Source organism: Lampetra fluviatilis, chromosome 56 (assembly GCF_964198595.1).
Source record: "Lampetra fluviatilis chromosome 56, kcLamFluv1.1, whole genome shotgun sequence".
Classification (NCBI taxonomy): domain Eukaryota; kingdom Metazoa; phylum Chordata; class Hyperoartia; order Petromyzontiformes; family Petromyzontidae; genus Lampetra; species Lampetra fluviatilis.
In genome coordinates this window covers 9,254,607-9,275,775 of record NC_136330.1, presented here as the reverse complement: position 1 = coordinate 9,275,775, position 21,169 = coordinate 9,254,607, and the positions used below count along the sequence as shown (strand labels likewise).

The following is a 21,169-nucleotide window of genomic DNA, read 5'->3' as shown; positions in this document are numbered from 1 at the left end:
TGAAGATTGCTCTGTGCGTGCTGCAGTGGGAGTTTGTTCCAGTGGAGGGGAGCGAAAAGGGAGCAGGAGGGAGAGAGCAAGACTGGGCGCAGCAGGGCGAGGGAGGATTAGAGAGGGACGGTGGAGACTGGCAGCGTAATAGGACGGCATGGGGCAGATTAGTGAGAGATGAAAGAAGCGAGATGAGGTGGGGCAAGACTATGGAGGGATTGGTAGACTAGAGTGATGAATGGTTAACAGACAGCGATAGTAAACAGGGAGCCAGTGGAGTTGGCAAAGTAGAGCAGAAGTGTGGAAATTGTGGGGAGAGGTTAAAAAAGAATCCAGGATGAGGCATTTTGTTTCTGTTGTCGGAGAGGAGTAAAAGGCGTAGGAGGCAGGAAGGCCGAGAAGAAGAGAGTTGCAGAAGTCGAGCTGAGTGAACGCGAGGGAGTGAACCGGGAGTTTAGCAGCAGGGAGTTTGTATGTATGTTGAACCTCTTTCACACCGTACGTAGCCAACCGTGCTGATAGGAGGTGCGGGGGAAGGACAACAAACTAAACCACTAACAGCAGTTTTAAATAAATTAGTTTTAAATCTTTATTTAAACGTGCATAGCTCCAGTGGCTTCCTAATATCAGAAGGAAGAGCGTTCCAGATGCCACAGAAGCACCTCCCTCTGCAACCGTGCGGTGCTGTCACCACCTTTGATCGATGGCCAGCCAAAAGCCACAACTGCGAGGATGACCGGAGTTTGCGTGGTGATGGTTTGTGTTTATTGACAAGATCAGCAAGGTATTGTGGTTCATTTGTGGCAAACACTTTGTGTGTAATTAGTGTGACCTATAATAATGTATTCATTCAGAGTTAGATGAGGGGACTAATTTAGCCAATATTGAAATGGTGAAAGCGGCGAGTGTGGGTAGTGGCAGAGATGCGGTTTGAGAGGGAGAAGTTGGAGATGACCCCGTGGTGGTTGCGAGCAGAGGAGACAGGAGGAGCGAGGGACAAGTGGGGGAGGGAGATGGAAGGACATGGTGGAGGGGAGCAGGGAAAGAAAAGAATATCAGTATTGGAAGGATTGATGTTAATGGAGAGGTCAACTTCAACTAAACTATAAGCTATTTATTTTTTACAAGGTAAGGCCCATTGAGCTGTAGATTTCTTTTTCAGAAGCGACCTGCCCACAAATGATAGCTCAAACGAAGTGGCTTATCACTTGTAAATGTAAAGCAGCCAATTATTACAAACGTGTGACATTGATTCTAAATGTGGAGGGAAAAAACTGGAGGACCTGGAAAAAATCCACGCGACCACGGGGAGAGAGAGACGCAAACTCCAAATATACAGCAGGTGTTAGGGTCAGGATGGAAACATCGACCTACTGCATACCAGGCGAGGTATTTAACATCTCCTCACCATCGCAGTGTGACATCCAGGATTGGACAGTGACTGAGCAGAGTCGGAAATGGGGGAGTCAAGGTCCAGGGTCAAGGAGGGACAGGAAAAGAAAGTCTGGGTGTGGACGTCGAAGAAGTAATTGGGGAAAGTTAAGTGAAGACATGACAGCTTCCAGAGGTGGGTTGCAGAGGGAGATTTTAACACGTCGGCTCTCGTGACCAATGTCATTCACAATAAATCGCCCGATGAAACTTGTTCTAATTACCAGCGAAACGTCCTACTCTGGGTTTACTCTCAAACCCACCGGTGTACTGAGGTAATAACTAATTGATTACCTAACAAACCTTTACTAATTGGCTGTGTCGGATGGTGGTGGTGGGTTTAACAACACATTTATGTTTTTGCGACCTATCCTAAAGAAGTTTTATTCTGCAAGAGAGAATCGTAAAGTTCCTCGGACAGACCCCTTGGGGGACACCGACAGTGACAAGGAAGGTGGAGTGGTTATCAAATGCTTGTGGAGAGAGTGGAGGAGTTCATGGGCCTAGCCTAGCACAAGCTTCGTGGTGACATCACATGGCACTGAGTGGTGAATGACAACTGTTGTGTGTGTGTGTTCACTATACTGTCTACGTATTGTGTTTATACGTGTGTATACGTGTGTGTACAGATACAATGGGAGGCTGATCGATGCCCGGGTGCGGTCAAGGGATGGCTCCCTATTGCTCAACCATGTTATGTATGCTGATCTGGTAATCGCTGCTCACTCAGAGGAGGAGTTGGAGGTGCTGCTGCTAAACCTGGAACTTGCCACCAAGAAGTGGGGCTTTACCATCAGCCCCACCAAAACTGGGCAGTATGCTCATGACCGGCTCCGGTTTAGCAGCAGAGGTCTCACTCCGAATCAGTCGAGCGGCATTATCTTTTCATCGGTTGCGTAACGCTGTGTGGAAGCTACCTGGTCTGTCGCTCCGCACGAAGCTTCAGGTCATTGCCTCCCTTCTCTACGCTTGTGAAAAGTGGACCCCCCGAATGGAACATCTTCGCCGGTTAGAAACATTTAGGCTGGCCTGCCTACGATCCATCCTGGGTTTAACCAGGCTGGATTGTGTGAGGAGCTCACAAATGCTTGAAAGATCTGGGTAAAGTCCCATCGGTGAGCTCCTCCGGCAGGCAAGACTGCGCTGGTTGGGTCATGTAGCCCGCATGCCCAGCCACCGCATGCCTCTAAACAGCTTTTGTTCGGCCGGATCGAGGGAGCTAAACGGGCGCGGCACGGGCTAGAGAAGAGATGGAGTGATGTGGTACAGGAGGACGTGGAGCTGAGTGGACTTGCCGATGACTGGTACCAGCGGTGTCAAGATCGGCCTCTGTGGAAGAGGCTTGTGAAGGACGCTACTGGGCAGTTGGAGGCAGTCACCCTCCAACAACGGAGGGCGGAGGAACGATGTTCACAACAACGAGCGGAGTGCCGGGTGGCTAAAGCACAGCAAGTTGACACAGTAGCGGACACAGGTGGTGCATCAGCCAGTCGTCTCAGTCAGTCGACCCGTGGCACCTGGGTCTGCCCCGTGACCTCCTGCCAGCAGGCTTTCGACACTTCACGTGGCCTCAAGGTGCACATAGCCTGGCACAAGCGTCGAGGTGACGTCACCGCCACATAGTGGCGAATGGCGGTTCTTGTTGTTGTATGCAAAGACAAAGAGCTTGTATGTGAACCTGGTGCTGTGTGTATTTATCAACACTGGCGAGACAAAGGCGGCCGGGAATACTACTGGCCGCCATAGCGCTCGTGCTGCGTTGGCCTTAATAGGTGCTCGCTAACAGAACTTTCCCTGCAGTCTGTGTTGCCTACATGGGCGTCTGTGCCCAACAGATGATGTACTGCCCCTGATGACTGCCCTCAATCACTGCCCCCTCTCACTGCCCCCTCTCACTGCCCCCCCTCTCACTGCCCCCTCTCACTGCCCCCTCTCACTGCCCCCTCTCACTGCCCCCTTTCACTGCCCCTCCTCACTGCCCCTCTCACTGCCCCCTCCTCGCTGCCCCCTCTCACTGCCCCTTCTCACTGCCCCCTCTCACTGCCCCCTCTCACTGCCCCCTCCTCACTGCCCCCTCCTCACTGCCCCTCCTCACTGCCCCTCCTCACTGCCCCTCCTCACTGCCCCTCCTCACTGCCCCCTCACTGCCCCCTCTCGCTGCCCCCTCTCGCTGCCCCCTCCTTGCTGCCCCCTCTCACTGCCCCCTCTCGCTGCCCCCTCTCACTGCCCCCTCCTCACTGCCCCTCCTCACTGCTCCTCTCACTGCCCCCTCCTCACTGCCCCCTCCTCGCTGCCCCTCTCACTGCCCCCTCTCACTGCCCCTTTCACTGCCCCCTCTCACTGCCTCCTCCTCACTGCCCCTCTCACTGCCCCCCCCTCACTGCCCCCTCCTCACTGCCCCCTCTCACTGCCCCCTCCTCGCTGCCCCTCTCACTGCCCCCTCTCACTGCCCCTCTCACTGCCCCCTCTCACTGCCCCCTCTCACTGCCCCTTTCACTGCCCCCTCTCACTGCCCCCTCTCACTGTCCCCTCTCACTGCCCCCTCTCACTGCCCCCTCCTCACTGCCCCTCTCACTGCCCCCTCTCACTGCACCCTCTCACTGCCCCCTCCTCGCTGCCCCTCTCACTACCCCTCTCACTGCCCCCTCCTCACTGCCCCCTCCTCGCTGCCCCTCACACTGCCCCTCCTCACTGCCTCCTCCTCACTGCCCCTCTCACTGCCCCTCTCACTGCCCCTCTCACTGCCCCCTCTCACTGCCCCTCACACTGCCCCTCCTCACTGCCCCCTCCTCATTGCCCCTCTCACTGCCCCTCTCACTGCCCCCTCCTCGCTGCCCCTCTCACTGCCCCTTCTCACTGCCCCCTCCTCACTGCCCCTCTCACTGCCCCTCTCACTGCCCCCTCCTCGCTGCCCCTCTCACTGCCCCCTCCTCACTGCCCCTCTCACTGCCCCCTCCTCGCTGCCCCTCTCACTGCCCCTCTCACTGCCCCCTCCTCACTGCCCCCTCTCACTGCCCCCTCCTCACTGCCCCCTCCTCACTGCCCCCTCTCACTCCCCCCCTCTCACTGCCCCCCCTCTCACTGCCCCCTCTGACTGCCCCCTCCTCACTGCCCCTCTCACTGACCCCTCCTCACTGCCCCTTTCACTGCCCCCTCCTCACTGCCCCCTCCTCACTGCCCCTCTCACTGCCCCCCCCTCACTGCCCCCTCCTCGCTGCCCCCTCTCACTGCCCCTCTCACTGCCCCCTCTCACTGCCCCTTTCACTGCCCCCTCTCACTGCCCCCTTTCACTGCCCCCTCTCACTGCCCCCTCTCACTGCCCCCTCTCACTGCCCCCTCTCACTGCCCCCTCCTCACTGCCCCTCTCACTGCCCCCTCTCACTGCACCCTCTCACTGCCCCCTCCTCGCTGCCCCTCTCACTGCCCCTCTCACTGCCCCCTCCTCACTGCCCCCTCCTTGCTGCCCCTCACACTGCCCCTCCTCACTGCCTCCTCCTCACTGCCCCTCTCACTGCCCCTCTCACTGCCCCGTCTCACTGCCCCTCACACTGCCCCTCCTCACTGCCCCCTCCTCATTGCCCCTCTCACTGCCCCTTCTCACTGCCCCTCTCACTGCCCCTCTCACTGCCCCCTCCTCGCTGCCCCTCTCACTGCCCCTCTCACTGCCCCCTCCTCACTGCCCCTCTCACTGCCCCTTCTCACTGCCCCCTCCTCACTGCCCCTCTCACTGCCCCTCTCACTGCCCCCTCCTCGCTGCCCCTCTCACTGCCCCCTCCTCACTGCCCCTCTCACTGCCCCCTCCTCGCTGCCCTTCTCACTGCCCCCTCTCACTGCCCCCTCCTCGCTGCCCCTCTCACTGCCCCTCTCACTGCCCCCTCCTCACTGCCCCCTCTCACTGCCCCCTCCTCACTGCCCCCTCCTCACTGCCCCTCTCACTCCCCCCCTCTCACTGCCCCCCTCTCACTGCCCCCTCTCACTGCCCCCTCCTCACTGCCCCTCTTACTGACCCCTCCTCACTGCCCCTTTCACTGCCCCCTCCTCACTGCCCCCTCCTCACTGCCCCCCTCTCACTGCCCCCTCTCACTGCCCCCTCCTCACTGCCCCCTCTCACTGCCCCCTTTCAATGCCCCCTCCTCACTGCCCCCTCTCACTGCCCCCTCCTCACTGCCCCTTTCACTGCCCCCTCCTCACTGCCCCCTCCTCACTGCCCCCCTCTCACTGCCCCCTCTCACTGCCCCCTCCTCACTGCCCCCTTTCAATGCCCTCTCCTCACTGCCCCTCTCACTGCCCCCTCTCACTGCCCCCTCCTCACTGCCCCCTCTCACTGCCCCCTCTCACTGCCCCCTCTCACTGCCCCCTCCTCACTGCCCCTTTCACTGGCCCCTCCTCACTGCCCCCTCTCACTGCCCCCTCTCACTGCCCCCTCTCACTGCCCCCTTTCACTGCCCCCTCCTCACTGCCCCTCTCACTGCCCCCTCTCACTGCCCCCTCTCACTGCCCCCCCTCTCACTGCCCCCTCTCACTGCCCCCTCCTCACTGCCCCTCTCACTGCCCCCTCCTCGCTGCCCCCTCCTCACTGCCCCCTCCTCACTGCCCCCTCCTCACTGCCTCCTCCTCACTGCCCCCTCCTCACTGCCCCTTTCACTGGCCCCTCCTCACTGCCCCCTCCTCACTGCCCCTTCCTCTCTGCCCCCCCTCTCACTTCCCCCTCTCACTGCCCCCTCTCACTGCCCCCTCCTCACTGCCCCCTCTCACTGCCCCCTTTCAATGCCCCCTCCTCACTGCCCCCTCTCACTGCCCCCTCCTCACTGCCCCTTTCACTGCCCCCTCCTCACTGCCCCCTCCTCACTGCCCCCCTCTCACTGCCCCCTCTCACTGCCCCCTCCTCACTGCCCCCTTTCAATGCCCTCTCCTCACTGCCCCTCTCACTGCCCCCTCTCACTGCCCCCTCCTCACTGCCCCCTCTCACTGCCCCCTCTCACTGCCCCCTCTCACTGCCCCCTCCTCACTGCCCCTTTCACTGGCCCCTCCTCACTGCCCCCTCTCACTGCCCCCTCTCACTGCCCCCTCTCACTGCCCCCTTTCACTGCCCCCTCCTCACTGCCCCTCTCACTGCCCCCTCTCACTGCCCCCTCTCACTGCCCCCCCTCTCACTGCCCCCTCTCACTGCCCCCTCCTCACTGCCCCTCTCACTGCCCCCTCCTCGCTGCCCCCTCCTCACTGCCCCCTCCTCACTGCCCCCTCCTCACTGCCTCCTCCTCACTGCCCCCTCCTCACTGCCCCTTTCACTGGCCCCTCCTCACTGCCCCCTCCTCACTGCCCCTTCCTCTCTGCCCCCCCTCTCACTTCCCCCTCTCACTGCCCCCTTTCACTGCCCCCTCCTCACTGCCCCTCTCACTGCCCCCTCTCACTGCCCCCCCTCTCACTGCCCCCACTCACTGCCCCCTCCTCACTGCCCCTCTCACTGCCCCCTCCTCGCTGCCCCCTCTCACTGCCCCCTCCTCACTGCCCCCTCCTCACTGCCCCCTCCTCACTGCCCCTTTCACTGCCCCCTCCTCACTGCCCCCTCCTCACTGCCTCCTCCTCACTGCCCCCCCCTCACTGCCCCTTTCACTGGCCCCTCCTCACTGCCCCCTCCTCACTGCCCCTTCCTCTCTGCCCCCCCTCTCACTGCCCCCTCTCACTGCCCCCTCTCACTGCCCCCTCCTCACTGCCCCTCTCACTGCCCCCTCCTCGCTGCCCCCTCTCACTGCCCCCTCCTCACTGCCCCCTCCTCACTGCCCCCTCCTCGCTGCCCCCTCTCACTGCCCCCTCCTCACTGCCCCTCTTACTGTCCCCTCCTCGCTGCCCCTCTCACTGCCCCCTCTCACTGCCCCCTCCTCACTGCCCCCTCCTCACTGCCCCCTCTCACTGCCCCCTCTCGCTGCCCCCTCTCGCTGCCCCCTCCTCACTGCTCCCTCCTCACTGCTCCCTCCTCACTGCCCCTCTCGCTGCCCCCTCTCGCTGCCCCCTCTCGCTGCCCCCTCCTCACTGCCCCCTCTCACTGCCCCTCTCACTGCCCCCTCTCACTGCCCCCTCTCACTGCTCCCTCCTCACTGCTCCCTCCTCACTGCCCCTCTCACTGCCCCCTCTCGCTGCCCCCTCCTCACTGCCCCCTCTCACTGCCCCCTCTCGCTGCCCCCTCTCACTGCCCCCTCTCACTGCCCCCTCCTCACTGCCCCTCCTCACTGCCCCTCTCACTGCCCCCTCTCACTGCCCCCTCTCACTGCCCCCTCTCACTGCCCCCTTTCACTGCCCCTCCTCACTGCCCCTCTCACTGCCCCCTCTCACTGCCCTCTCTCACTGCCCCCTCTCACTGCCCCCTTTCACTGCCCCTCCTCACTGCCCCCTCCTCGCTGCCCCCTCTCGCTGCCCCCTCTCGCTGCCCCCTCCTCACTGCCCCCTCTCACTGCCCCCTCCTCACTGCCCCCTCTCGCTGCCCCCTCTCACTGCCCCCTCCTCGCTGCCCCCTCTCGCTGCCCCATCTCGCTGCCCCCTCCTCACTGCTCCTCTCACTGCCCCCTCCTCACAGCCCCCTCCTCACTGCCCCCTGTCACTGCCCCCTCTCACTCCCCCCTCTCACTCCCCCCTCTCACTCCCCCCTCTCACTCCCCCCTCCCACTGCCCCCTCTCACTGTCCTCTCCTCTGTGTTTACTGTGGTTTCATGTTGCCATGGAGACGTCTGCTGATACGATTAGACGTTGCTATGGTGACTTTGGGGTGCAGAGGTATCCATGGAGACATAGACTGCATCAGAGATGGGCAGAGGTCACTGGGGTCAGAGACTCAGGGACTCAGGGGTTAAGAGATTCAGGGGTTCAGAAACCTCGGGGTTCAGAGACTTCTTGAGTTTAAGGAGTCTCAGACCCCCTGCTATGCTTGGAGATGGGACCTCTGGTGTCCCCTTGCGCATGAAGGGGACACCCCGTGACCCCACACCACGTGATTGCATTCTGACGAACCCCCTGGCTGAGGCTGGGGTGTGCCTCAACTTGGCAGCGCTAACATCAACATCATCTGTAACATCGACAATTACGGTGCGATTATTTAACGCGCATTCCTGTGTGCGTTTTGGTGCGAGCGTTTGTCGCGGGGAGCGATGGCGCAGCGGTTAGCACTCTTGCCCTACCGACCCGTTGATCCCAGTTCGGTTCCTGCGCACGGCCACCAACACCAGTGAAGATTATCTGAGAGGGGGACAAAGGTGGCTGGGCGTGGTGCTGACCACCCCCACTACCTCCTTGTGTGGCGTGCCGGCCTTCATATGTACTTGCCAGGAACACTTGCCCCAATGGTCTTTGAAGACCACAAGGGGGGGATCTTTGTGTGTGTGTGTTTTTAATAGTGGAGAGCAGTAGTGGAGCGGTTTGCGCGCTACGCTACAAACCCGGGGACCCAAGTTCGATTCACGCTCATGGCCAACATCAGTGACGATTATTTGAACCGGTCGTGGGCCTCCCCGAGGTCGACTCAGCCTCAAACGAGTACCTGGTGTGGTGTGTAAACATCGCCACTGGGGAGACAAAGGCGGCCAAGCGTGGTGCTGGTCATCCACACCACTGTGTGCTGTTCCGGCCTTCGTAGGTGCTGTTCGCTAACAGCACTTGCCCCAACAGTCTGTTACTGGCTATACGGGGGTCTTTGTGTTTTTAATCAATACTTCCAGTGCCACACCTATCTATGACCTTCCTTACAGGGGGGAAATTGTGATCCGACCTCCAGGAACAGGTCTGCAGGTTTGCTGAGCATTTCTATGCGGTCTTGGAGGAGGTGGGAACTCCTCAGCTCGGATTCACCATGGGGCAAGGTGTGGCTGACCCCGGTGTGGCTGACCCCGGTGTGGCTGACCCCGCTGCGGCTGCCGTGCCTCACATATTGTAGGAAGTCGGCACTCTTTCCTTCTGATATTCGGAAGCCACTGGAGCTGTGCACTTCTAAATCATCTAGATTTAAAAGTAATTTCATTAGAATTGCTTTTTGTGTTTAGTTTGTTGTTCTTCCCCCTCACGCATATGGCATAATTACAACATGTGAACCGTAGGGTGGGTTCTGTAGGATTGGAAGGATAACCTGGTGTGGTCACCCTTGTTAAGAAGGGATACTGCACTGATTGCAACAGCTACCGGGGCATCTCCCTCCTCAGTGTGAGGCTGGAAAAGGTCCTGGCAAGGATTATTCAACATCACCCCCTTGCCAGGCAGCACGCTGAGGAGAGGCTTGCGGTGCCCCAAAGTGGTTTCAGACCGAGGCAGTCCTGCACAGATGCCTTATTCCCTGTCCGTCTGCTACAGCAGAGGTGTAGGGAATTCCAACAGGACGTTATTGACTTGGTCAAGGCCTATGATACCATCAACAGGCCAGGGCTCTGGGTTGTTCGTCATCTATTTGGGGCCCCTGACTCTCTGCTCACAATCATTAAGAACCTTCATGATGGTGGGCAGGCCCAGGTAAAGCCCCCTGGCCAGGAGTAGGAGCCATTCCTTGTCCACCTTGGGGTGCGACAGGGATGTCCTCTGGCTCCTACATTATCTAACGAACATCTTCGACCACATACAGTGAGGGAAAAAAGTATTTGATCCCCTGCTGATTTTGTACGTTTGCCCACTGACAAAGAAATGATCAGTCTATAATGGTAGGTTTATTTGAACAGTGAGAGACAGAATAACAACAACAAAATCCAGAAGAACGCATGTCAAAAATGTTATAAATTGATTTGCATTTTAATGAGGGAAATAAGTATTTGACCCCCTCTCAATCAGAAAGATTTTTGGCTCCCAGGTGTCTTTTATACAGGTAACGAGCTGAGATTAGGAGCACACTCTTAAAGGGAGTGCTCCTAATCTCAGCTTGTTTGCCTGTATAAAAGACACCTGTTCACAGAATCAATCAATCAATCAGATTCCAAACTCTCCACCATGGCCAAGACCAAAGAGCTCTCCAAGGATGTCAGGGACAAGATTGTAGACCTACACAAGGCTGGAATGGGCTACAAGACCATCGCCAAGCAGTTTGGTGAAAGGTGACAACAGTTGGTGCGATTATTCGCAAATGGAAGAAACACAAAAGAACTGTCAATCTCCCTCGGCCTGGGGCTCCATGCAAGATCTCACCTCGTGGAGTTGCAATGATCATGAGCACGGTGAGGAATCAGCCTAGAACTACACGGGAGGATCTTGTCAATGATCTCAAGGCAGCTGGGACCATAGTCACCAAGAAAACAGTTGGTAACACACTACGCCGTGAAGGACTGCAATCCTGCAGCGCCCGCAAGGTCCTCCTGCTCAAGAAAGCACATATACATGCCCGTCTGAAAATTGCCAATGAACATCTGAATGATTCAGAGGACTGATGAGACCAAAATGGAGCTCTTTGGCATCAACTCAACTCGCCGTGTTTGGAGGAGGAGGAATGCTGCCTATGACCCCAAGAACACCATCCCCACCGTCAAACATGGAGGTGGAAACATTATGCTTTGGGGGTGTTTTTCTGCTAAGGGGACAGGAGAACGTCACCTCATCAAAGAGACGATGGTCGGGGCCATGTACCATCAAATCTTGGGTGAGAACTTCCTTCCCTCAGCCAGGGCATTTAAAATGGGTCGTGGATGGGTATTCCAGCATGACAATGACACAAAACACACGGCCAAGGCAACAAAGGAGTGGCTCAAGAAGAAGCACATTAAGGTCCTGGAGTGGCCTAGCTAGTCTCCAGACCTTAATCCCATAGAAAATCTGTGGAGGGAGCTGAAGGTTCGAGTTGCCAAACGTCAGCCTCGAAACCTTAATGACTTGGAGAAGATGTGCAAAGAGGAGTGGGACAAAATCCCTCCTGAGATGTGTGCAAACCTGGTGGCCAACTACAAGAAACGTCTGACGTCTGTGATTGCCAACAAGGGTTTTGCCACCAAGTACTAAGTCATGTTTTGCAGAGGGGTCAAATACTTATTTCCTTCTTTAAAATGCAAATCAATTTATAACATTTTTGACATGCGTTTTTCTGGATTTTTGTTGTTATTCTGTCTCTTACTGTTCAAATAAACCTACCATTAAAATAATAGACTGATCATTTCTTCGTTAGTGGGCAAACGTACAAAATCAGCAGGGGATCAAATACTTTTTTCCCTCACTGTAGTTTGGGACGCTTTCCATGGCTGTACCTGGATACATGTATATCTGGCACTGCTACAATGGGAGGCTGATTGATATCTATGTGTGGTTAAGAAATGGCTCCCTATTGGTCAAGCGTATTACGTGAATGCAGATGGTCTGGTAATTCCTGCTGACTGAGAAGGAGTTGGTGGTGCTGCTCCTGAACCTGGCACTTGCCACTTTGAAGTCGGGCCTTACCATCATCCCCACGCAAACAAAGCACCTGCCTGGGTAATATCAAATACTTCACACCCTCCACATCCCGTGAGTGATGGGGCACTTGCTGAGAGAATGTTGGAGTTTCCGTATTCCACATGAAGCTTCGGGTCTTCTCAATGGCAGTCATGCCCTCCCTTCTCTATGCTTGTGAAACGTGGACCCCTCGAGTGGAACATCTGCACCGGTTAGAAACATTCAGGCAAGCCTGTCTACAATCCAACTTGGGTTTAACCAGGCTGGATTGTGTAAGGAGCTCACAAATCCTTGAAAGATCTGGACACAGTCCGATCAGTGAGCTCCTCCGGCAGGCGAGGCTGTGTTGGTTGGGTCATGTAGCTCGCATGCCCAGCCACCGCATGCCCAAGCAGCGTGTGTTTGGCTGGATAGACGGGGCTAAACAGGCGCGGCACGGGCTGGAAATGGGATTGGCTGATCTGGTACAGGACGATGTGGAGCTTAGTGGAATTGCCAATGACTGATACCATCGATGTCAAAATCAGCCTCTGTGGAGGAGGCTCTTGAAGGACGCTACTGTGGCGTTGGAGGCAGTCACACTCCAACAACAGCGGAGGACAGAGGAGCGATGCTCGCAACAACGAGCGGAGCGCCGGGCGGCTAAATCGCAGTGAGTTGGCAAGGTAGGGTGCACAGGTGGTGCATCTGGCAGTTATCTCATTCAGTCAACCCATGGCACCTAAGTCTGTCCCGTAACCTCCTGTCTGTGATCCTTAAACACTTCACGTGATGGTCTCAGTGCACCTAGACTGGCACAATCATTATGGTGATGTCACTGCCACATTGTGGCGATTGTCAGTTTTGAGCTTCTTATGTGGGTTGTATGTGTCTCTATGTGTTGTGGGGAGCAGGATTGCACTGGTAAGCGCGCTGCGCAACAAACCTGGCAACCCGAGTTCGATTCCCACATACGGCCAACACCAGTGACGATTATATGAATTGGTCCTGGGCCTCCCCTCGGTCGCCTCAAATGAGTAGTAGTACTTGGTGCGGTGTGTAGTAAACTTCGCCACTGGGGACTAAAAGGCGATGGGGCGTGGTTCTGGCCATCCACCCCCTCGTGTGCCATTCCCGCATCCATAGGTGCTCGCTAACAGCACTTGGCCCAACAGTTTAAGGCTATGGGGAGGATTCTTTGTCTGTGTCTCTGTGTGCCAGTTTATGTTGTTTTGGGGTGTGTTAATGCGTGTGTGGTCCCAGCCTGACTCCACCTTGCATTGCTAAACACTTTTATTCCCATTGCCATGCTGGGAGCTCACACCACTCCTGGCACATTCTCGTGACGTCGGCTTCATTAACACGAGCAGTGTGGGTCTAGAGTGGGAGGGAGATGGAGTAGCTCGAGGGAGATAGGGGAGAGCGTGGAAGGGAGATGTTGGAGATGGAGGGGAGAGTGGGGACACGTGGTGCTGGAATGTGTGGGTGCATCTGTCACATGCCTGGCGTGTGTAACAGTTGAATATATAAGTAATGGGACCCCTCTGGCATTAGCACAAAGACGCCTCCCTCCCGCCTTTAGCCTCTCGCAGCCTTTAGGGGCAAGTGCTCTCGGCGAGCACCTATGAAGGCAGATATGGCACACGAGGGGGCGGGTGATATTAACACACGGCACCAGGTACTCATTTGAGGCTGAGTCGACCTTGGGGAGGCCCTTGGACCGCTCCAAAAAATTGCCACTTACTGGTCGTGAGCAGGATTCCAACCGGTGTTGTCGGGTTTATCGCGCAACGATCTAACCTCTGCACCACCACTCCTCACACGCACGTACACACGAATCGACGTTCGGCGCTTGTGCCAGGCTGTGTGTAATATGAGGCTATCACGTGAAAGGAAGGTTTGCTGTTAGCAGGAGGTCACGGGGACAGGCCCAGGTGCCATGGACCGACTGAGATGCCTGGCACAGATACACCAACCTGTGCTCCCCCCTGCCAGTTTGCACACGCACACACGCACACACGCACATGTACTCACACACATACACAAGACAAAGGCACAGATCCCCGTATAGCCAGTAACAGACTGTTGGGGCAAGGGCTTTTAGCGAGCATCTATGAAGGCCGACAGTGCACACGACGGGATGGGTGGCCAACACCATGCCTGACCATCTTTGTCTCCCCTAGTGGAGACGTTTTTTACACATCTTACCAGGTACTTATTTGAATCTGAGTCTGTGTTGGCGGTGTGCAGGAATCGAACTGGGGTCGCCGGGTTTGTAGCGCAGCACGCTAACCGCTACTCCACCACTGTCACTACACATGCACACACATACGCACGCACACACGCACGCAGTGAAATCACACTTTGCTGTGATTTGTGGCAGTGAAATGTGCGTTGCTATTCTTGATTACTCTGTGATTTCACATTCACTGAACAGGAACCTGGTCACCCATATGCATGGCTGTTCAGACACACATACAAATACCCATGTATAGAAAACATAAATCCTGTTCAGCCCCATCGATTGTTGGGGAAAATGCTGTTAGCGAGCACCTATTAAGGCCAGGATGGCACACAAGGGAATGGAAGTGGCCAGCACCACACCCAGCTGTGTTGTCTCCCCGGTGGTGATGTTTACACGCCATGCCAGTTTCTCATTTAAGGCTGAGTCGACCTCGGGATTGGCCCAGGTGGGGTTCAGATATGTATCACGTTGGCTCTATCTGGACATTGAACTCGGGTCGCCGGGTTCGTAGCGCAGTGCAAAATCCACTGCGCTACTACTTCCCGCATGTAAATTCACACATTAACATACACACTCGGTTTTACACACAACAACACGCAGGCATAGAGATGCACATATGCATAGGCAGATAGACACGCAAAGACCTCCCCGTTGTATAGCCTTTCGCACTGTATGTAGCCAACCGTGCCCCAGACTGTTGGGCCAAGTGTTGTTAGCGAGTAGCACGTATGAAGGCTGGCACGGTACATGAGGGGGTGGGTGGCCAGCACCTCGCCCGGCTGTTTTTGTCTCCCTCGTGGCGATGTTTACATATTGCACCGGGTACTCTTTTGAGGCTGAGTCGACTTTGCGGAGGCCCAGGACCGGATCAAATATTTGCTCGCCATTGTTATTTATATGAAGCAGGAATCAAACTCGGGGCGCCGGGTTCATGTCAAAGTACGAAAAGCACTGGCCACAGCTCCCACGTTGACGCACGCACGGGAGGGGCGGTCGGACGGCCCACGGGGCGACACTGCCCGGCCGCCGCATCGCTCGCGTGCCATCGCCTGCCCCTACGAGCCTCGCCCACTCCGACGGGAACGAGACCCTGGAGTCTTCTGGGAAGAGCTACAGGGGGTGGTGGGAGTGTGAGAGGGGGGGGATCGACTGGGGTTGGGTTACAGATTTGCCACCCCTCCCCCCCTGTGGGATCACGGCCATAGCCCAGGGGTTGGCAACCTGAGGCTCTTTAAGGACCACTTTTGTGACGTTGCACATTGGGGGGCACCGTCCAGCATTCACCACCCACACAGTGCTTTGCCGCTCTTGGAATATTGAGTGTTTTTTTATAAAAACAAATGGCTCTGCTTGTTATTTTGGTTGCCAACCCCGTGTTGCCATGCCGCCGGATGGCAACAACGGGTGGCGAAATGCCCAAAGACTGGAGTGGAAATAGAGGGGAGAATAGACGACAAGAGACCAGGGGAGAGGTGGGGAGACCAGCGGAGTGGGGACTGAGAATCCAGGGGGAGGGGCCCACTAAGGGTAGGCGTGGATCACGAGGAGGAGTGGTGACTTGAGGGGCGAGCGGCGAACCAGGAGATAGATGGGATCACGGTGGAGAAGTGGGAGATGGCGATGGTTTAATGATCCAAATTCCTCCGCCAGAGTTTAACATGACCTATTCATGAGACCACACCTCCCCCCCCCATATTGCGATCTCTCCGACGGCTCCTCATCCAATCGCGAATCAATCTCAAGATCCTCCTCGCCTCTCTCTTGTCTCACTGTTCCCCTTCACATCCCCAACAATAACAAGAACCACAACAACCATTTTCTCACGACAACGTTCACAGCAGCAGCACCGGCATCAGCAGCACCGATGCCGCTGCTGCTGTCTGAGGAGTGGCTAAGTGGCAGCCGCTCTTTGCCCCGGAGTGCCGAGGTCCAGATCTCGACTCCTGCTCCCGGGGCCGAGCGTGAGTGGAGTTAGCGAGCTCCTATTGTCCATGGCGTCGCGCTGCTGTTTTTGCCACTTCCCGGATGCTCAAACCGCCCCCATGGGACCCACCAAGGGGACCAGGTGCATGGGGGGGATGGGGGGGGGGGGTTAGGGGGGGTACCATCCCTTCCCCCATCCCCCTCTCCCACCCCCTCTACCCCCCCTCCCCCCCATCTCCCACTCGCCTTCTTCCTCCCTCTTCCTCCTGTACCTCTCCCTCATCGCACCCCCTGCCCCTACCCCCACCCCGCTCCCACCCCCATTACTCCCACGCCTCCCTCCCCTACCCCTCCCCCTCGCTCTCCCCCCCTCACTCTCCCTCCCTCGCTCTCCCTCCCTCCTCCCCTCTCCTTCCTCCGCACCCCTCTTCTCCTCCCGCCAACCTCCCAGCTTCCCTCGCCTGTCCCCCCACATCGGCCTTGGAGCGAAAGGGAACCCGCGAGCTTGGAGCTGCTCGTGGGCAGTCAGGAGCGAGACATGGGGCAGCAAGGAGAGGGCAGCATCCAGCAGGTATGTGGGCAGCTGATTGGCGCTAAGTGGATCAAAGGGCCGGGGATTGTGCAGGCCATCAGTAGGCAGATCCTAAGGGGAGGGCATTTGAAAGGCGTGGCGGGGTTGGGCATGCCTTTAGGGAGCGGTGAGCAGTGTAGGTACAGGGGCAGGGCTGGTAGAACGGCAGTCAGTAGGAGGGCAAGGCTGGGTATTGGGCAGGTGGTGGGATGGGGCACGGAGCGATCGGTACACTGATGGGTAAGAGTTAAATTCCCAGTAACGGGGAGGAGGCCAGAGACGTGGAGACCCTCGGTTTCATTCCAGGTCTCAGCCACCCAACTACAGAAATTCAACTGGCATCTCTCATGTCGCGAGTTGATGGTCTCAGCCCAGTAACCAGTGACTCACATGGAGAGATCAATAGATTAACACAGGGACCCATAGACTCACACAGAGACCCATAGACTCACACAGAGACCCATAGACTCACACAGAAACCGATAGATTCACGCAGACACCCATAGACTAACATAGAGACCCAAAGACATACATCAAGACCCATAGACTCGCATAGATTCGCGTATAAACGGACTTGTGATGAAGGAGAGTTGAGTGTCTCCTTGTGCTGAGTAATCCCCTCGTAATGATTATGCTGAGTAGCGGCATCAACAGTGATCCTGCAGGGAGACTCACCCCCGGAATGTGGAATTTCCGCCGTCTGTCTACTCAGGGCTGTACCGTTTGACTTTGTAACTCATTTGAGTCGATGGTTTTTTCTTTCGCAGTTCTGTCGTCAGAATTGTCGCCATCCAGATTTGGGCCAGAATATTCATTTGGGCCAAAATGTGGAATACGTATATGGAGAAATAACAGTTTTTTTTACGGAAAACGGGACTGTGAATCATGGGGAGGAGAAAAAACATAATCCGACGTTTTGGCCAGTTCACACTGCCTGCTTTAACTTGCTGTGCTGTTTGAATCCCTCACGTTTTATATTCTTTAGGTGTTGGGCACAGACACACACAGGCAGAGACATGTGCATAGGCAGAGAGACACAGGTAGAGATACGTAAAGACATACTCCCCCATTGTATAGCCTTGTATGTATTCATGTTGAACTTCTTTCGCACCGTACGTAGCCAACCGTTCCTCAGACTGTTGGGGCACTTCTGTTTGCGAGCACCTATGAAGGCTGGCACGGCACATGAGGGGGTGCGTGGCTAGCACCACGCCTGGCCACCTTTGTCTCCCTAGTGGCGATGTGTACACATTGCACTAGCTACTCATTTGAGGCTGAGTCGACCTCACGGAGGCTCAGAATTGGATAAAATATTTCATCGACACTGTTATTGATCGTAAGCGGGAATCGAACTCAGGTCACCAGGTTCGCAGTGCGCTGCGGGAACAGCTACACACACAGGTGCACACACACAACCCTACACACAGACACACTCTTACACATGCAGACACTCACACAGACACTCGCAGACATACCCCTCCACAAAGACACACAGAGACAAAGGTCCCCCACATTGCCTCTACAGACTGTTGGGCGAAAGTTCTGTTAGCAAGCACCTATGAAGGCCAGCATGGCACACACACAGGCACACACAAGGGGTGTATGGTTATGGTGGGGAATTGTGGTTGTATTGTGGTTGTGGTGTGTTGTGGTTGTGGTGTGGTTGTTGTGGTTGTTGTAGAACAGTAGCTCCCGGGGGGGTGGGGGGGTTGCTCGTTTTCAAACAGAACGGGGCAGCGCCCATCCGCCCCCTACAATAAACACGCACAAAGACAAATGTCCCCCGTGTAGCCTTCAGAGGATGTTTGGGCAAGTGCTGTTAGCGAATAGCAGCACCTATGAAGGCCGGCATGGCACACGAGGGGGATTGGTGGCCGGCATCATGCTGAGAACGGTCATGGTGACGGTGTCTCAGGTGATGTCGTGGCGATGGCGGTGATGTAGATGTCGGTATCCGATCAGGAAGCTTGGAGGTAGCGCGAACGTCAATCGGAAGTTCGTGGCTTCACGTCGTGGTTGGAAAGAGGTTGACTCAGCCAAACAAACAACTCCCCTACCGCGGAGTCGAGATAATTAGTAGCGCTTTGTGGCAAACTCTAACTCTGGCTCTCCAATGGATGGGCTCATCTCTCATGATAGAAATGTGGAATTTCCACATTTGGCTCTGCACGGCCGTAAATGGGAGATGGGTTCCGGGGCCCCAATGCTCGTGAGCGCAGCCAACCCTGGTGGTAGTGGTGGTGATGATGTAGGGGGTGGTTGTAATGGTGGTAGTAGGGGTGGTGGTTGTGGTGGTGGTGGTGACGGTGGCTGTGGTGGTGATGGTTGTGACGGTGGTGATGGTGGTCGTGACGGTGGTGGTTGTGATGGTGGTGGTGGTTGTGATGGTGGGTGATGGTTGTGGGTGTGGTTGTGACGGTGGTGGTGGTGTGGCACTTATTAACAAAATAATGAAGGGGATTGGGAACGTGGTGGTGAGGTGTGGGAAGCTGTAAGTCCCAGGCTACTGTGAGCTCCCCATCAACAAGAGGTGAGGAATGGTGGTGGTGGTGGTTGCTTACTTCTCTCCCGAAGATGGACACCAGTGGAGGGATGCAGACAAGGCTGATGAGTCTGACTCCTCTAACCTCCTGTCCCAGGTGCTAGCTAAAATGGCCCTTCGGGATAGAGTCATCCTGTTGGGTGACTTTAAATCCTGAGTGGGTCATGACGCTGTCACCTGGGTTGGAGTGATCGAAAGGCACGGGCCAGATCAGCCCAATAATAACGGAAGGAGGCTGCTAGACTTCTGCGCATCCCATGGGCTTGAAATTATGAACACACTGTTCCGGCATCGGTGCATCCACACAATATCATGGATGCACGTCTGGTCCAAGAAAGAACATCTGCTGGACTATATCATTACGGACCAGCAGATGCGGGCCTATGTCCTTGACACCAGGACTTACCGTGGAGCTGATCTGCCCACTGACCATCGACTGGTCATCTGTAAGATACACCTGCCATTCTTCCACTCCAGTGGTGGGTGTCCATCTAGGACCTCATTCAATCCCACAGTGGGCAGGTCTCAGCTTGCTGAGGATAGTTACAGGCAGACATTTCAACATCGCTTGCAGCTGTGGTTGGCATCGTGCCTCCCTCATCCTGATGCTGAGGGGAAATGGGTGTGACGTTCAGGACTGTAGCTCATGGCACTTGCAATGGCTGCTTTGGGTATGTGGTCCAGATTTCCCGAGATACCCTGGCTGAAGGAGAAGGTGTTCCGGCTGGTTGAAAGAAAATGACAGGCCCACTCTCGTGATCTACAGAATGAGGAGGCTTACCGCACTCAGAGGAGCAGTTGGAGGCGCTGCTGCTGAACTTGGAGTGTGCCACTGATCAGCTCCACCAAAACTAAGCACCTGCCTGGGTATTGTGTGCCACCAAGCACTCCACCTCCTCAGCTCCCCATTGGTAATGGAGAAGTTGTGGAGAGAGTGGAGAGTTTCCCATACCTGGGCAGTGTGCTTATGACCAGCTCCGGTTGATAGCAGATGTCTCACTCCGAATCAGTCGAGAACGGCATTATCTTTTCATCGGCTGCGCAATGCTGTCTGGAAGCAACCAGGTCTGTCGCTCCGCATGAAGCTTTGGGTCTTCTCGGCCATAGTCATGCCCTCCCTTCTCTATGCTTGTGAAACGTGGTCCTCTCTAATGGAACATCTGCGCTGATTAGAAACATTCAGGATGGCCTGCCTGTGATCTATCCTGGGTATAACCAGGCTGGATTGTGTGAGGAGCTTACAAATCCTTGAAAGATTTGGACACATTTCGATGAGTGACCTCCTCCGGTAGGCAAGGCTGCATTGGCTGGTTCAAGTAGCCCGCATGTTCAGCCACCACACGCCAAAGCAGCTTCTGTTTGGATGCATAGAGGGGGCTAAATGTGCACGATATGGCTGGAGAAGAGATGGACTGATGCTGTGCGGGAGGATGTGGAGCTGAGTGGACTTGCCGACGACTGGTACCAGCGGTGTCAAGATCGGCCTCTGCGGAGGAGGCTCATGAAGGACGCTACTGGGCAGTTGGAGGCAGTCGCCCTCCAGCAACAACGGAGGGCAGAGGAGCGATGGTCACAACAACGATCAGAGCGTCGGGCGGCTAAAATGCAGCAAGTTAGCACAACGTGGGGTGTAGCTGGTGCATCTACCGTTCATCTCAGTCGGCCAAACCATGGCACCTGGGTCTGTCCAGAGACCTCCTGTTTGCGAGGGTTCGACACTTCACGTGGCTTCAAAGTGCACCTGGCCTGGCACAGGTGCCGTGGTGATGTCACCATCACTTAATATTGGTGTTGGTTGTGGTGGTGGTCGTGACGGTGGTGGTGGTTGTGGTGTAGGTCCGTCCCCGCATGGTGGAGCCCCTGGACTATGAGAGCGTCGTCCAGCAGCGCCGCACGCAGATTCACAGCGACCCACTCCGTGACCTTCTCCTCTTCCCTCACGACGACGTCACGGTACTCACCGCTCACTGACCGCTCGCTCACCACTCGCTCACTACTCACCCACAACCTAACTACTCAACCGCCTGGCAATCTCTTCCCTCGCGGCGACGTCACAGTACTCGCCACTCGCTCACCACTCGCTCACCACTCGCTCGCCACTCGCTCG

At 56.3% G+C, this 21,169-nt stretch overlaps 1 protein-coding gene across 7 annotated transcripts in view; it reads left to right on the top strand.

The window, feature by feature from the left end:
* Positions 1–21,169, top strand: part of DOCK9 (dedicator of cytokinesis 9) — a 123,754-nt gene that overhangs the window by 10,581 nt on the left and 92,004 nt on the right. For 6 of the 7 annotated variants that reach the window (XM_078880257.1, XM_078880253.1, XM_078880252.1 and 3 more), the window contains exons 2-3: positions 16,401–16,520; positions 20,899–21,015. In XM_078880257.1, the coding sequence (XP_078736383.1) occupies positions 16,401–16,520; positions 20,899–21,015 (237 nt within the window). The remainder of the gene's footprint in view (positions 1–16,400; positions 16,521–20,898; positions 21,016–21,169) is intronic. The other variant, XM_078880255.1, reaches the window with a different exon arrangement.